At 34.6% G+C, this 17388-nt stretch overlaps 1 protein-coding gene across 2 annotated transcripts in view; it reads left to right on the forward strand.

Annotated features, from left to right (window-relative positions):
• Window positions 1-17388, forward strand: part of CFAP54 (cilia and flagella associated protein 54) — a 317324-nt gene that overhangs the window by 94113 nt on the left and 205823 nt on the right. For both annotated transcript variants that reach the window (XM_032874281.1, XM_032874282.1), the window contains exons 20-22: window positions 9004-9180; window positions 12766-12858; window positions 13124-13309. In XM_032874281.1, the coding sequence (XP_032730172.1) occupies window positions 9004-9180; window positions 12766-12858; window positions 13124-13309 (456 nt within the window). The remainder of the gene's footprint in view (window positions 1-9003; window positions 9181-12765; window positions 12859-13123; window positions 13310-17388) is intronic.

The following is a 17388-nucleotide window of genomic DNA, read 5'->3' on the forward strand; positions in this document are numbered from 1 at the left end:
TAGAGAAGCATGTGTATTCTGTTGGTTTGGGATGGAATGTTCTGAATATATCTGTGATGTCCATCTGGTCCAGTGTGTCATTTAAGGCCTATATTTCCTTGTTGATCTTTTGCTTAGATGATCTGCCCATTTCAGCGAGGGGAGTGTTAAAGTCCCCTACTATTATTGTATTATTGTTGATGTGTTTCTTTGATTTTGTTATTAATTGTTTTATATAGTTGGCTGCTCCCATGTTAGGGGCATAGATATTTAAAATAGTTAGTTCTTCTTGTTGGACAGACCCTTTGGGTATGATATAGTGTCCTTCCTCATCTCTTATTATAGTCTTTGGCTTAAAATCTAATTGATCTGATATAAGGATTGCCACCCCAGCTTTCTTCTGATGTCCATTGGCATGGTACATTGTTTTCCAACCCCTCACTTTAAATCTGGAGGTGTCTTTGGGTCTAAAATGAATTACTTGTAGACAGCGTATCGGTGGAGTTTTTTTTTTTTAATCCATTCTGATACATTGTGTCTTTTGATTGGGGCATTTTGCCCATTTACATTCAGGGTAACTATTGAAAGATATGAATTTTGTGCCATTGTATTGCCTGTAAGGTGTCTATTACTGTATATTGTCTCTGTTCCTTTCTGATCGACTACTTTTAGGCTCTCCCTTTGCTTAGAGGACCCCTTTCAATATTTCCTGTAGGGCTGGTTTGGTGTTTGTAAATTCTTTTAGTGTTTGTTTGTCCTGGAAGCTTTTTATCTCTCCTTCTATTTTCAATGATAGCCTAGCTGGATATAGTATTCTTGGCTGCATGTTTTTCTCGTTTAGTGCTCTGAATATATCATGCCAGTCCTTTCTGGCCTGCCAGGTCTCTGTGGATAGGTCTGCTGCCAATCTAATACTTCTACCCTTGTATGTTACAGTTCTCTTGTCCCGGGCTACTTTCAGGGTTTTCTCTTTGTCATTAAGACTTGTAAGTTTTACTATTAGATGACAGGATGTGGACCTATTCTTATTGATTTTGATGAGGGTTCTTTGTGCCTCCTGGATTTTGATGCTTGATCCCTTTGCCATATTAGGGAAATTCTTTACAGTAATTCCCTCCAATATATCTTCTGCTCCCCTCTCTCTTTTTTCTTCTTCTGGGATCCCAATTATTCTAATATTGTTTCATCTTATGGTAGCACTTACCTCTCAAATTCTCCCTTCATGGTCTAATAGTTGTTTGTCTCTCTTTTGCTCAGCTTCTTTATTCTCCATCAGTTGGTCGTCTGTATCACTAATTCTCTCTTATCCTAGCAGTAAGAGCCTCCATTTTTTTATTGGACCTCATTAATAGCTTTTTTGATTTCAACTTGGTTATTTTTAGTTCTTTTATTTCTCCAGAAAGGGATTTTATTTCTCCAGAAAGGGTTTCTCTATATCATCCATGCTTTTTTCAAGCCCAGCTAGCACCTTGATTATCGTCATTCTGAACTCTAGTTCTGACATATTACTGATGTCTGTATTGATTAGGACCCTAGATGTTGGTACTGCCTCTTGTTCTTTTTTTGTGGTGAGTTTTTCTGCTTTGTCATTCTATCCAGATATGAATAAATGAATGAGAGAACAAAATACTAAAAGGGTAGCAACAACCCCAGAAAAATATGCACTAACCAAATCAGAAGAGACCCGAAACTGGGGGGCGGGGGGGAGTATGGGGGGGGGAAGCAAAAAAAACCTATATATATATATATATTAGGCTGGCAAATAGAAGAGAACCACACGCTTGATTTTCGGTACAGCCACCACCCTGTTAGAAGAAACGACCTCCCAAAATTTTAAAGAAAGAAAAACTTATATATATACAAAAATAAGGGTAAACACATTGAAGGGAAGGGATATGACTGTAAAGATGAAAATTTAAAAAGATTCTAAAGCAGAGATTGATAAGAAGTTGGTTGAAAAAAGAAAAAGAGGAAAGAATGTGATCGGGCTGGAGAGTAGAACAAAGCCATGCATTAGATTTAGGGTATACTTTATAATCTATTAGAAGAAATTGTATCCCAAAATTTTAAGGAAAAAAAAAAAAAGAAGAAATTGTATCCCCAAATTTTGTATGTATACAAAAAATAGGGTTAAATACAATGAAGAGATAAAATATAACAATGAAAATTTAAAAAGATTTAAAAACAGGTATTGATAAGATAAAATAATTAAAAAATGTTAAAATAAGAAAGAGGAACAATTAAAAAATAGAATAAGAAAAAAATTAAATTTAAAAAATTTAACTTTGAAAGACTAAAGGATCATGAGAAAAAAGCCAGAATTCTATGTGTTGCTTTTCCCTAGTTCTGGAGGTCCATAGTTTCACTGATTGATGAACTTGGTCTTGGCTGGATGTTCTCGCTGATCTTCTGGGGTGGGGGCTTGTTGCAGTGATTCTCAAATGTCTTTGTGCAAGGTGGAATTGCACCACCCTTGTCAGGGTCCAGGCTAAGTTATCTGCTTGGGTTCGCTCTCGGGAGCTTTTGTTCCCTGAACACTTTCTGTACAGCTTTGGAGGACAGGAATGAAAATGGCGGCCTCCCCATCTCTGGCCCCATAGGAGCTGAGCGCTCAGGGTCCTACTCCTCAGCGCGCCCTCAGAGAAACACAATCAATCTCTTCTCTCTCTCTGATCTCCCACCACACTCTGAGCTCACCGAGCCTGTGACCAAGCATTTCTATCTCTGGCCTACGGCCCCTTTTGGAGTCTCCAAACCCAGCTGATTCCTGCTGTGCACTCCTGCGCCACTCCTCCTGGAGGAGGGAGGGGGTCTCTCTACATCTGCCACTTGTGGGGTCTCTGCTTGAAGAGCAGTGGCCCGACTGTGCTTGGATCATAGTTTAAGGTAATCCCTAGCTGACAGCCAACTGCTCAGCTCCGTCTCTGTAGCCAGCTTCTCTGCTCTGATACCTGGGAGCTCTGTCACACTCAGGCACTCCTGGTCTTTTTGTGACTCTGCGGGTACTGAGACCACACAGTCGCCATGAGGGCTCCACCGCTGCTTAGCGTCTGGAGTGACGTCCCTCAGAGGAACAGACTTCTAAAAGTTCTAATTTTGTGCTCCGTTGCTCTCTCACTTGCTGGGAGCCAGTCATTCCCCCCTCCCCACCCCCCCACCCCCTCCCCCCCGCGCGCCGTCTATCTTCCCATCGCTATGGATTTACTTCTTCACATGTTCTACCTTCTGGAAAGTGGTTGATTTTCTGTTCCTAGAATTACTGCTCTTCTTCTCTTCTGTTTAGTTTGTAGGTGTTCAGAATGGTTTGATAACTATCTAGCTGAACTCCTGGGACCTAATGATATTTCAGTTTCCTACTCCTCTGCCATCTTGCTCCTCCAAGCTGCTTTTTTTTTTTTTAAGTGAGAACACTTAAGATCTGTTTCTTAGGAAATTTCAAGTATGCTATTATTAAGTATAGTCACCATACTGTACAATAGATCTTTAGAACTTTATAACTGGAAGTTTGTACAGATCTCCCAATTCCCCTTCCCAACTGCTTGCCCTTGGCAATCATCATTCTACTTTCTCTTTCTATGAATTTTACTTTTATTTTTTTTCAGATTACACATATACATGATACCATACAGTATTTCTCTTTCTCTTTCTGGCTCATTTCACTTAGCATAATGTCTTCAAGGTCATACATGTTGTTTCCTTCTTTTCTAAGGGTTTCCTTAGATGGCAGGGTTTCCTTCTTTTCTAAGGCTGAATAACATTCCATTGTATATATGTGACACATTATTTATTCATCTACCAGTAGACAGATTGTTTTCGTATCTTGGCTATTGTGAATAATGCTGCAATGAACATAGGAGAGCAAATATCTCTTTGAGATAATGATTTCATTTCCTTTGGATAAATACCCAGAAGTGGGATTGCTGGATCATATGGTAGTTCTATTTTTAATTTTTTGAGGAAACTCTGTACTGTTTATCATATTGTTATACCAGTTCACATCCTTACTAACATTGTACAAGTATTCTCTTTTCTCTACATCCTCACCAACATTTGTTATCATTTGTTTTTTTGATAATAGCATCCTCACAGGTGTCATGTGATATCTTATGGTGGTTTTGATTTGCATTTCCTTGATGATTAGTGATATTGACCATCTTTTCATGTACCTGTTGGCCATTTGAATCTTTTTTTTTTAAAGAAAAATTTTTATTTAGGTTTTTTGCCCATATTTAAATCATTGGATAGTTTGCTATTGAATTAAGATTTACTTATATATTTTGGATATCAAGCTTTTATTGAAAGTATGGTTTACAGATATTTTCTCCAATTCCATAGGTTGCCTTTTCAATTTGTTGGTTGCTTCCTATGCTGTGCAGAAGTTTTTAGCTTATTTATTTTTGTTTTTGTTGCCTGTACTTCTGCTGTAAGATCCAAAAAATCATCACCCAAACCAATATTAAGGAGTTTTCCTTTATGCTTTTTTTCCTGAGTTTTATGGTTTCAGGTCTTATGTTTAAGTCTCTAAGGCATTTTGAGTTAATTTTTATGTACAGTAAGATAAGGGTCTGATTTCATTCTTTTGAATATGGATATCCACTTTTCTCAACACCATTTATTGAAGAGACTATTGTGTCCTCATTGTATATTCTTGGTGACTTTGTCAAATATTAGTTGACCATATTTCTGGGCTCTCTGTTCTATTCCATTGGTCTTTATTTCCTTCTTTTCTTCCCCTTTCTTTCCTTCTTTCCACCCTCCCTCTTTCCCTCCCCCTTCAGTCTTCTTTTCTTTTTCTTTCTTCCTTCTTTCCTTCCTTTCTTTTCCCATACTACTTGATTACTATAGCTTTGTTTGAGATCATGAAGTGATGTCTCCAGTGTTGCTCTTCTTGTTCAAGTCTGTTTTAGATATTTGGATCTTTTATCATTCTGTACAAATTTTAGGATTGCTTTTTCTATTTATGTGAAAAATGCTATCAAAATTTTCATAGAGCTTGCATTGAATTTGTAGGTCCATTTTGGGTTGTAGGGATATTTCAACAATATTAATTCTATCCATGAATATGGGTATTTTTCCATTTATTTTTGTCTTCTTCAAATTTTTTTTTCATAAATGTTTTATAGTTTTCAGTGCACAGATTACCTCCTTGGTTAAATTTATACCTGTTTTCTTATTTTTGATACTATTACAAATAGGATTATTTTCTTAATTTTGGGGGGCTTGTTTGTTGTTAGTGTATAGAAATACAACTGATTTTTATATATTGATTTTGGATCCTGCAAATTTTTTGAATTTGTTTATTGGTTCTGACAGTGTTTTGGTGGAATCTTTACAGTTTTCTGTATATACGATCATGTCATCTGTAAACAGAGACAATTTTCTTCTTTCTTTTTTATTTGTATACCTTTTTCTGATTGCTTTGGCTAAGATGTCTGGTACCATGTTGAATAAGAGTGCTAAGAGTGGGCACTCTTGTCTTATTCCTGATCTTAGTGGGAATGCTTTTAACCTTTATCATTGAGTATGATGTAGCATTAGGTTTGTCATATAAGACCTTTGTTATTTTGAGGTATGTTCCTTCTATATCCAGTTTGTGGAGTCTTTTTTTTTTTTTAATTATAAAAGGATGTTGAATTTTATTCTTTTTCTGAATCTATTGAAATGATCATATTATTTTTATCCTTCATTTTGGGAATGTGGTGTATCACATTTATTAATTTGTATCACATTTATTTTGAGCCATCCTTGCATCCCAGAATAATCCTGCTTCATCATGATGTGTGATTTTTTTTAATGTACTTTTGCATGTGGTTTGCTCTAATTTTGTTGACAATTTTTGCATCTGTATTCATCAAGGATATTGAGTTTTCTTTTCTTGTAGTGTCTTGCCTGGCTTTGGTATCAGGGTCATGCTGGCCCCTTAAGTCAATTTGGAAGTGTCCCTTTCTCTCTAATTTTTTTTTAGAAGAGTTTGAGAGTGATTGGCATGAATGTTTTAAATTTTTGTTAGAATTCGCCAGTGAAATCGTCTGATTCTGGTCTTATCTTTATTGGGAGGTTTTTTTAAATTAATATTTTATTTATTTATTTGACAGAGAGAGAGAGAGAGATCACAAGTAGGCAGCGAGGCAGGCAGAGAGCAGGGGAAGTAGGCTCCCTGCTGAGCAGGGAACCCAATTCAGGACTTGATCCCCTGACCCTGAGATCATGATCTGAGCCAAAGGTAGAGGCTTAACCCACTGAGCCACCCAGGTGCTCTGTTGGGAGGTTTTTTGATTACTGATTCATCTCCTTACTTGTTATTAGCTTGTTCATATTTGCTATTTCTCCATGATTCAGTTTTGGTAAATTGTATGTATCTAGTTATTTATCAATTTCTTCTACATTATCCAATTTGTTAGTGTATAATGTTCATAGTAGTCTCTTCTGATACCTTGTATTTCAGTGGTATCAGTTGTAAGGTCTCCTCTTTCATTTCTGATTTTATTAATCTGAGTCTCTTCTCTTTTTCTCTTAGTCTAGCTACAAATTTGTCAGTTATCTTTTCAAAAACCCAGCTCTTATTTTAGTTGACCCTTTCTATTATCTTTCTGGTCTCTATTTCATTTATTTACCTTCTTATTTGTGTTATTTCCTTCCTTCTACTAATTTTGGGCTTAGTTTTTTGTTCTTTTTCTAGTTCCTTTACAGCGTAAAGTTAGATTGTTTATTTCAGATATTTCTTTAAAAAATATTTATTTTTATTTGAAAGAGAGAGAGCGAGCAGGGGGAGGGGCAGAGCAGAGGGAGAGAATCTTAAGCAGACTTCATGCTGAGCACAGAGCTTGAGGAAGGGCTCAATCTTGCAACCTGAGCAGAAACCAAGAATTGGACACTTAACTGACTGTGCCACCCAGTCACCCTAGATCTATCTTTTTTCTTAATGTAAGCATTTGCACTATAAACTTCCTTCTTAGGATTGCTTTTGCTGTATCCCATAGAGTTTGGTATGTTGTATTCCCATTTTCATTTGCCTTAAGATTTCTTTGACTTTTGTTTTTACTTCTTTTTAAAAAAAAATTGGTAATGACTGTTAAAGATTAAGTTCAATTGAAATTGTAATCATATTTTTCCTTATTTGATTTATTGAAAAATTAAATCGTATTTATTGACTTCGTAATACTAAATTATCCATGCATTCTTGGGAGAGAGAGAATATAATTACAGTATGTTATTCCTTTAATATATTGCTAGATTTAATGTATTAGTATTTTATTTAGAATGTTTCTATTTATATTTGTAATAAGAGTACTCTATGTTTTTATGTGCATTTTTCAAGTTTCTTACAATAATTTGTAATATTTTTGAGAAGTTCTCTTTCTTCATAGTTAGGAAATTTTTAAATGGCATAGGAATTATCAGGTTTTTAAGACTTGAAATTTTTTTTTTTAAAGATTTTATTAATTTATTTGACAGACAGAGATCACAAGCAGGCAGAGAGGCAGGCAGAGAGAGAGGAGGAAGCGGGCCTCTGGCTGAGCAGAGAGCCCGATGCGGGGCTCGATCCCAGCACCCTGGAATCATGACCTGAGCCCAAGGCAGAGGCTTTAATCCACTGAGCCACCCAGGCGCCCCAAGACTTGAAATTTTTAAAAAATGAGATCAGTTAGTTCTGATGTTGTGGGAAGAAATTTTTGGTATCTTTCTCAGTTTATTTTGTCATTATCCTGCATTTATGTTTTCTGCTTCTTGAATTAGCTTGCTGATTTTGTATTTTCATCCCTAAATGGTCAATGATGCTATGCATCTTTTTTGTACTTATTGGCTATTTATATATCTCCTTTGGAGAAATATCTTTTCAAATCTTTTGTCCTTTTTAATGAGGTTATTTGTCTTTATTATTGACTTGTAACAGTTCTTTATATATTTTGAATACAAGTCCCTTATCAGATACATGATTTGCAGATATTTTCTCTCATTCTATTGGTTGTCTTTCTTTTTTGATGGTATCGTTTGAAATATTAATTTTGATGAAGTTCAGTTTATCTACTTGTATGTGTATGCATGTATGTTTCCTTCTGGTGTTATAGCTAAGAAACCATTGCCTAACCCAAAGTTATGAAAATTTACTTGTATGTTTCCTTTTAAAAATTTTATAATTTTAGCGCTTACATTTAGGTCTGTAATTCATTTTTAGTTAATATTTGTATGTAGTGTGAGGTAAAGGTACAACTTTATTACTTTTGCATGTGGACATCTAATTGTTTTAGTATCATCTCTTGGAAAGGCTATTTTTTCTCTATTACCATTTAATTTTAATCTTTATATGGATTTCTGCTGTGGAGCTCAATTAATTAAGAGTCTTTTCCTTTTAATTTAAAAGACAAGTTTAACCCATTTACATGCATTATTATTTCTGATATATTTGACTTTCTTTGGTAGTATTCAGATCTTCTGACTTTTATGTTTTTTGTTTTGTGTTTTGTCCTTCAGTATGTTACTTTTTAAAATGTAGATTGCCCTTCTTTCAGGTTTACAGAATAAGTGTTTCTATTTCTAGTTGCTGATAATAAGAAACTTTCAATAATATTCATTTCATAAATCACATATACCAGTAGTCTTATTACTTGAGAGTCACATTTCAAGTTGCATTAAGGGTAGGTGTCCAGTTCTTTAGTATAAATATAGATGATCATGCTATGAATTTTTTAAGGACAGTGAAATATGATGGTAAATATTCAGAGGGTTTGATATGAAAATGAAATATCTAATATTAATATATTATAATGATGATGAACATATTAGGTGTAATACCTAGGTGTATTACCATTACCTTATTTAATTTATAGCTGTTTTTTACTTAGTCTTATTTAGTAGCTATTTTTTACTTTTATAAAATCATTTGACACTTGCAGTATGTGTAACACTGAGGCTCAGAAGGTTACATATAGCAAGATAATGTTGTTTAACATTACCAGAATTCTACAAATATAAATGCAGTTCAGATCCTGAAATGTATTTTTCTGTGTTCACACTTTATTATAGGAAGCATATTCTTTAATTGAGAAGACTGAAGCAGAACAAAATACCCTATATTCATATCAAAACTATGTGGAGAGTTCGAAAAGAAAGAAAAGCAGAATTCCTCCTCCACCTATCCTGCTATCCCGAACTTACTGTTCTGTGACATTGAAACCTGCTCCATTTATTTCAGATGTTAAGGTATTTTTCCCATTTTATGATCTTTATTTCAGGCAAAGCAACATAAGTACTTTTATGATTATCATGATTGATATTTTTCTTGCTCTTAGGACTTTATTAGTCTTATTAATAAGTACTGAACATTGGGATTAATGTTGTAATGTCTTAATTATACTTAGTTTCTTCACAACCTTTCCTTCTTTGTGCTATTTTCCTTTATGGTCTATATAGCTTTCCTGTATTCCTATATCCAACTATATAGTTTGGTCACCATGGCATAGTCCTATGCTGACATCCTAGTGTGTTCAAGATAGAGAAGTTCTCAGAGGTACTGGAATAAGGCATTTGAAGAGCACAGAAGTTACTCTCAGAGCCAATGATGGAGATGAAGAAATTTGCAGATTGCGAATTTAGATGTTCTTCCCAGAGTTCTTCCAAGTAAATGGAGATTCCTTTAATGTAAACAAATGACAATTCCAACCATATTATAAGTTGTTAATCTTTATGTATTTATTGAAGAATGAACTCTTTTTTTCCGTCCCCAGTGTGTTGGAACTTGGCCTAAATGTGTCTCTAACTTGAGATTTAGTGTCCTCACAAGCGTTCCGCCTGATTAATATTTTAAATATTAAATTTCCTCCTTTTGTTGAAAAATAACATGCTCTTTGATATAGTATAAAAAAGTTTTATCTTTGTCTTTAGGATATTCTGCTTGAACTTCTATCAACTTGGTATCATGAAAAGGGCACAGGCTTTTTAAAATTCCAGTTCCACCACTTACTAAAGTCAGTATGACTTTAGAAAATCTAAATATAGATTTTTGAGGTGGTGGTGGTATTGTTTTTTTTGTAAAATATGTTAACTGTGAAAATTAGATAAGATAATAGATAATATTCCTGGCATTTTGGTTGATCTCCCCACATATCTTATATTAAACATGTGTAGTAAAGTTTGCTTAAAACAGTGATGCTATAGAGTGTGATTACATTATTAGATTTTTTTTCCATAAGTTTTGTCCTGTGAACATTACTGAATATCTCTTATTTGTCCAGCTCTGTGTGAGGTGATTGAGATAAAAAAATAATCACAAAGCTTGATTCCATTCTTTGAGGAGCTTCAGAATAATGGGATATGGACATCAGTAAGAAGTAATACCATCTTTATAATGTTTTATATTTGGGGAAATATACCCATTCATTTTATACCAAACTGTGCTCTCATAAATGCATTATTGCAATTGCTGGCATTTTTAAAGTTCAACTATAGTTTTGCTTGGATCTGGTTAAGAATGCTAATTTGTTGATTTTGGAAACTCAGTATGGAACTAAGACTGGATGCCTTACCAAATTCTTTGTTCTTATTCAAATGTTTTGGTTTATTTACCAGATCTCCTTCCTTCCTTTCTTTCCTTCTTTCTTTCTTTTTTTCTTCCTTCCTCCCTTCCTTCTCTTATTTCTTCCCTCCCTCCCTCCTTCCTTCCTTCTTTAAAAAATTTCAAATTAGTGATTAGTTTATCTTATTTCATAATGCTTAGAAATAGGAAGATACAAGTATTCCATATCTGACTTATAGTTGTAGGACCTGTCACTTAGCACATTATATGAAGTTTATATATATTATTCATTAGTAGAGTTGTGTGCTTCAGGAAATTATTACCGTCTATTACATGCTCCTCAGCACTAGATGGTGCTGTGGGCTTAAATAAGTTTCTGGTTAGAGGGTTCAGCCATCTTTTGTTTTATCAGAAGCTCTTGTTAAAGCATTTATTTTGTTAAAATTTGTTTTAATAGTTGAAAATGCTGATGTTATTAATAAACTTTTACTTCTAAAGTTAGGAGTGATTTGTTCATGGTGTCTTTACTCTTATGTAGATTCTAATTACACATTGCTCCTTATAGTTACACAAACTAAGATGTCTTCATTTGTGGAACAAAATAGAAGCATAAATCCTGCTTCTAAAAATGCTTTTAGAGAGAATTTTACCCTTCAAATTCTGGTTTATATAGGGAGCTTAACTTAGAGAAAATAATAATTTAAGTCATATAGTACAATCTTTCTGCCCTTTTCCCCCCTCTATGTAAAATGTTACTCTTTTTGCATAGAAAGTTAGTTTTTAAATTTCTTCTGAAATTCATCTGATTTTTTCCCCCCTCTTGGCTTCCAGCTTTCGAGTTCCTTCAGTGCTGTGTCTCTGTCCTTGGAGTTCTACCTTTGTCAAGTGCTCCTTAATTACCTGAGCAATTTTCTTTATAGACACAAAGGTTTGGACACCTGTTCCAGAAACTCTAATTCATTGAGACTAGTCAGGCTTGGGTATATGTAATTTTAAAAAATGGCTGGTTCTGTAAAAACTGTATTTTAAAAGGTGACTCTGCACAGTCAGGGTTGAGAACTAGTTGTGCAGACAAGACACTATTAGGATTTTTCTGTTGACTTGGAGAAAGAAATAGCTGAGCTAAGCTATAAGAGGTAGTCGCTTCTTAGAGACAATTACTTTTTCCCTTTCCAGTTTTCCTTATCATTTAGATGTTGAGATGTTGGTAGGTGGAGCCTCAGGAAAAGAGAATGAGACAATGATGACAACCCACTCAACCCCAACCTCAGGACAGTATGGCTCCTTTATAATGTTATTCTCTAGGTATCAACTTGCTCCCTTTCCCCTTGCAGTGAGACAGTTCATTCCAATGAGGAATCTCCATTATTTTGACATCTTGGGCAGAAGAACCATTTCTAACCATTTAATTAAGTTATAAGTTTGATTGTTCCTGTAGAATTTGCATTTTGCTTTTGGTTTCTATAGTTAAGAATTATCAAATATCATGCTACTATCTGATCTTGGGCAAGTTATTGAACATTTCTGTGTTTCCATTTCCTGTAACGCAATAATCTCATTTCATAGGGATATTGCAAATATTAGAAAGTCTATATAAATTTCACGCCAACACATAGCACATAGAAACTGCTCAGTTAATGGTAGCTAAAATAATAAAAAATGAAGAATTGTTTTTGTAGTCACAGGTAAATGAGCTGTATATTTGTCTTCATTTTTGTGAGATTAAATCTAAGTGTATTTATAAAGTTAGATTCCATGTTTTTAAATTTATTTTATTTAAATTCAATAGTGCATCATTAGTTAGATTCTGTGTTTTAAAACTTGAATAATTGTATTTGTATTTGGAAAAGTATTTTTTTTTTAAAGATTTTATTTATTTATTTGACAGGGAGAGATCACAAGCAGGCAAAGAGACAGGCAGAGAGAGAGAGGAGGAAGCAGGCTCCCTGCCAAGCAGAGAGCCCGATGCATGACTCAATGCCAGGACCCTGGGATCATGACCTGAGCGGAAGGCAGAGGCTTAACCCACTGAGCCACCCAGGCGCCCTGGAAAAGTATTTCTTTTGCCACATCTTTTCTGTTTTTTAAATTTTTATTTAAATTCTAGTTAGTCGATATACAGTGTAATGTTAGTTTCAGGTGTACAATGTAGTGATTCAGTGCCTCCATGCAACACCCGGTGCTCATCAGAGCAAGTGCCACATCTTGATAAAAGAAACTGAATGTCTTGTTAAACAGACTAGAGATGATGGGTTCATCTCTCTCCTCGGCAGGTCTCCTGGTACTGCATTTTGGGCTGCAAAGCAGAAGGGAGCTATGGAAAAGTTAGGCTGAACAATAATCATCTCCCAAACTCAGGAGAAGCGGTATGTCAAATTAAAAAACCTCTAAATGTCAGGAAATCTTACCAAAAGTCTCCTTAATGACAACTGAGCGTTTTTTTTTAACCTTCTTCTAATGTTATTATTTCAGTGAATTTTTCTAATTTCAGTTTAAATCATAACAGTAAATACAAAGGTGTTATTTTATTTTATTTACTTTTTACATATAAGGGTTATTTAATTAGATTTTTAAAAAGTCACATTCCTTCAGTTTTCCATACATAAATTTGAAATGTGTTTTTATTAACAGATACCAGCTGATGGTAAAAGCATTTTTGAAGTGAAAGGTTTAGAAACCAATGAAAAATATGTCTTTGCAATTGCTGCTTATTCTTCTAATGGGAAGCTTATTGGTGATGCTGTTGGGGAGACGACTAAACCAATTCTGGTTTATCCACCTCTTTCTGCTGTTACTGCTCGGATGTTCTTGACACAGGTAGAAGAGATTTCTGCTAATTTTTTCCTCTATGTTTTTTTTCTGTTAAGCTGTTACTAAGTAATTTCTAATGGGAAAAAAATCACGGTGGATATTCTAAAGCTTGTAATACGTATTTCCACTACTGCAGTTTAGTCTCATAAAAATAGTTATCATTCCTTCTCTTTATAATGGGATTGATTTTTTACAACAGTATTTTTTTTTTATTACAAATGTATCCAGGAAAAAAATGCTATTGTAAAAATTTAATTTTAATTTTAAATTGAATTTGAATTTTAAATTTAAATTGAATTTTAAATTTAATTTTAGAAATTTAGAAAATACTGAAATACACAAAGAAGAAAATAAATGTTACCTATTTATCTTGTCATCTGGAGTAGCACTTATTTTTTTTTTTTTAAGATTTTTATTTATTTATTTGACAGACAGAAATCACAAGTAGGCAGAGAGGCAGCAGAGAGAGAGAGAGAGAGGAGGAAGCAGGCTCCCACGGAGCAGAGAGCCTGACGTGGGGCTCGATCCCAGGACCCTGGGATCATGACCAGAGCCGAAGGCAGAGGCTCTAACCCACTGAGCCACCCAGGTCCCCTGGAGTAGCACTTCTTAACTTGGGGCAATTTTGGTCCCAAAGGGACATTTGTCAATGTCTGGAGACATTTTTGGTTGTCATAACCTGAAAGGGTGCTTCTGGCATCTAGTGGGTAGAGGTCAAGGATGCTGAAAAGCACCCTACAATGCAGACAACAACCCTCCATAACAAAGAATGATCAGGACAAAATGTCAGTAATGCCAAGATTGGGAAACCCTGATCCAGAGCTATCTTTTCATTTGTGTGCATGTGCCTGTGTGTGTATATACTTATATACACATACATTTTAAATATACATGTGTATACAAATATGTTTGAATTTATGTATAATATATAATCTAATCATGGTATATTATTATTTTATATATTGATATGTCATTTAATATATAATTGACATTTTTTCATTCCAGTAAGTATTCCTCCACAGTGTAATTTTTAACAAGTGCATCTTCTAAAGGTATTGCCTCTTTTAATGATACTGCTTCTTACAGATAGATTGTAGTTTACTTAGTCATCTTTACTGATAGGCATTTCATTATTTTCCAGTCTTTTGCTATTAAAAGCAAAGCCGTGATGTACATCTGAGTATGTGCATCTCCGCCTGCATCCGTGATTACTTTTTTGGTCGGGGGGAGATTTATAGAAGTGAAATTTCTGAGTTACTTAAGATACACAGACACGAGTTCAAGTTCCAGCTGCTCACACTAGCCATGTGATATTGAGCAAGTAACTTTCATCTATGAAGTGGAAACAGTAGTAGTAGCTACCTCCCAGAGGTATTATGAGTATTAAATGGAATTATGCAGGGCAGATGTTTAACCAGTGCACTTGTCACACAGTAGGTACTTAATAAATATTGTTAGCATTTTCAGTTATGAATATACTCATGAATTAACATTTTTGCTGAAATAATTGCCTGTCTTAAAACATATCACCAGTGAATAGGACTCTAGAAAGGGTGACTCATTGACCTAGGTCTAAAGAATCTTAATTTTAAGCCTATTGTGGGCTCTAGAGATGATGGCCATTTTAAATTTTATCACATTTCTTTTGTGCTATTATTTTTCTCTTAATAGTTGATTAGAATAATAAGCTCTTAGTGATATTTTATATTATCATATTTTTCAAAGAAAATTAAATTGAGAGAATTGCTAGGATTTGTCTAGCATTGGTTTAGCATGTCATATTGGCTCATGGTTTTCTGATGTTTTTATTTCTTTGGAATCTAATATATTCCCTAATTTTCAGTGATGGAGTTATTTCAAAGTGAGGAATCGAATATTTTATCAAGGCCTAATTTTTCTCCAGGGAGGTTTGACTTTTGGGTTTCATTTGGCAGAACTTTCATTGAAAAAGTTAATAAAACGAAGTCCAAGCTATTCTGCTGAAATAATGAGAAGTGTCATAAAGTAATGGCCAATGTTTCATTATTGATACTATATTTGCAGTACTGTATTCATTTGTGACAGTATATGAGCATTCTCATAATGTTAAGTGACTGAAGCAAAATTTCTTACTTAGTAAACTTAGTAAAACTTAATTTACAGCTCAAGTTTCAGCTTTTAAGTTCTAGCAAGAAAATGTACCTTTCCTTTGGAATTGCAATCTATTTTTCATGAGAGTGGTTAGTTTTTAGTTTCAGGGTAATTCAGTTCTTTAAAAAATATCATATGGGGTGCCTGGTGGCTCAGACAGTTGAGCATCTGGCTCTTGGTTTTGGCTTAGGTCACGATCGGGCTCTTGGGATTGAGCCTGTTGTTGGGCTCCTTGCTCAGCGGGTAGTCTGCTTGTCCCTCTCCTTCTGCTTCTGCTCCTCACCTTGCTCTCTCTCTCTCAAATAAATAAATAAATCTTTTTAAAAATACTATCATATTATTTTGCAGTAAGGAATAGAGACATTTCACTAAATACCTATGATTAACTTGGCTTGGAATTTTAGGTTGGACTTTCAACTCAAAGTTATTCTATAGCCATTAATAAAGTCAGTTGGATTTTAAAGTCAGTTGGATTGTCATTAGGTTTCCTCTTAATGTAGAAAGCTATTAATTTAGATTATCTGGAAAGTTGTTTGAGGAACCATTATGAATGATATATTTTCTAATTTCCCCCTCTTTATAGCTTCATTTGTTTTTATTTTTCCCCTTTAGGTCAGGAGTATCTAGATAATGTAATATAGAATGTAGAAAATTAGAAACCTATGAGCAGGATTTTAAGATTTTAAGCAAATTACTTGATCTCAATTTTCCTATCTTTAAAATGGATAGAAGACCCAATGTCATATACTGCTGGGTTATTGAACTACTTAGTCAAATAGGGAATGGACACAGTGGCTTATTGAGAAAAAAAATGGGAGATATCATTTAATTAAAAAACACTATGTGTCACATATTTAAAGATTCATTATTATGTTTATTATAATAACTCAATGAGATGGTATTATTACCTTTATAGTTGAGGAAACTGAAATGAATTTAATCCTTCCCCTGCCATTTTTATGAGAAAGAGTGTCTCAGGGAGGTCATGTAATTAAGTAACCCATGGTTGCTTGGGTAGCAGATGGTAAGCCTGACACCTGAACCAGCTCATACCTTTCTACTGCTTTGTCTAGGTTCAAGGAATTTCATGTATTCAACTTCTAACATGGGCCAAGTTCTTTTAGAGCCTATGTCTTGCCATCTCTTCTCTGCCTGGGTTGGTGCTGCTCAGTGGGTCTTGATGATCAGTATTGGCAGTAGAGTTTGATACTGGGACATGAATGCTTTGTCAGTCATAGCAGTGGTGTCAAGGAGAATGAAATTCATCCTTTTTTTTCCCACTTTATATATGAACAATTCACTGAAACTTTTTGATAAGTAGAGATTGGCCTTTTGTCTATGACCAAATTAAAAGCAATAAATCTACCAGGTAAAAGATAGTCATCCCATTTTTAAAGCTCTTTAAGAAGTCTCAACTCTTCTCTTTACTCTCATCCTCTAACTGAATATTGCTAGTCTCTCTATTCATGTGTTTATTGATGAATTATTTATTGTTTGTTTTGTGCTAGGCTCTCTGCTAGATCTCATCTCTTCTTCCTTGGAACTGTCTTTTTTATCAATCTCATTACCACAACAATAACTTATATTTAGGTAATTTTGACTTATGGTTTCAGTTAGGACTCCGATTCCAAGTTAAGGGCACCAACCCGGCTTGGGGGAATGTAGTTAGGCTCTGGGAAAGCTGTGGACTCCTGGCGACTGTAGGTCTCATACCTTTGGTTCTCTTTATACATCATCTTCTTTTTCTCCTTCTAAAGACTGACTTTCCTTACTTCTCCATCTCTGAAGGAAAAATGGAAGCTCCTGCATTTTTATATACCTCCATTTTAGATATAAACAGAGACTGCCTGGCTGGCTCCTAATCTGGATTATAGGTTCCTAGGAAAGAGATTCTGAGTGGCCCGCCAAATAAAATGAGTCTGATGTCTTTTTTGATATTTGACCACCGAGTTGTT

Source organism: Lontra canadensis, unplaced genomic scaffold, assembly GCF_010015895.1.
Source record: "Lontra canadensis isolate GAN:19392208 unplaced genomic scaffold, GSC_riverotter_1.0 scaffold52, whole genome shotgun sequence".
NCBI lineage: Eukaryota > Metazoa > Chordata > Mammalia > Carnivora > Mustelidae > Lontra > Lontra canadensis.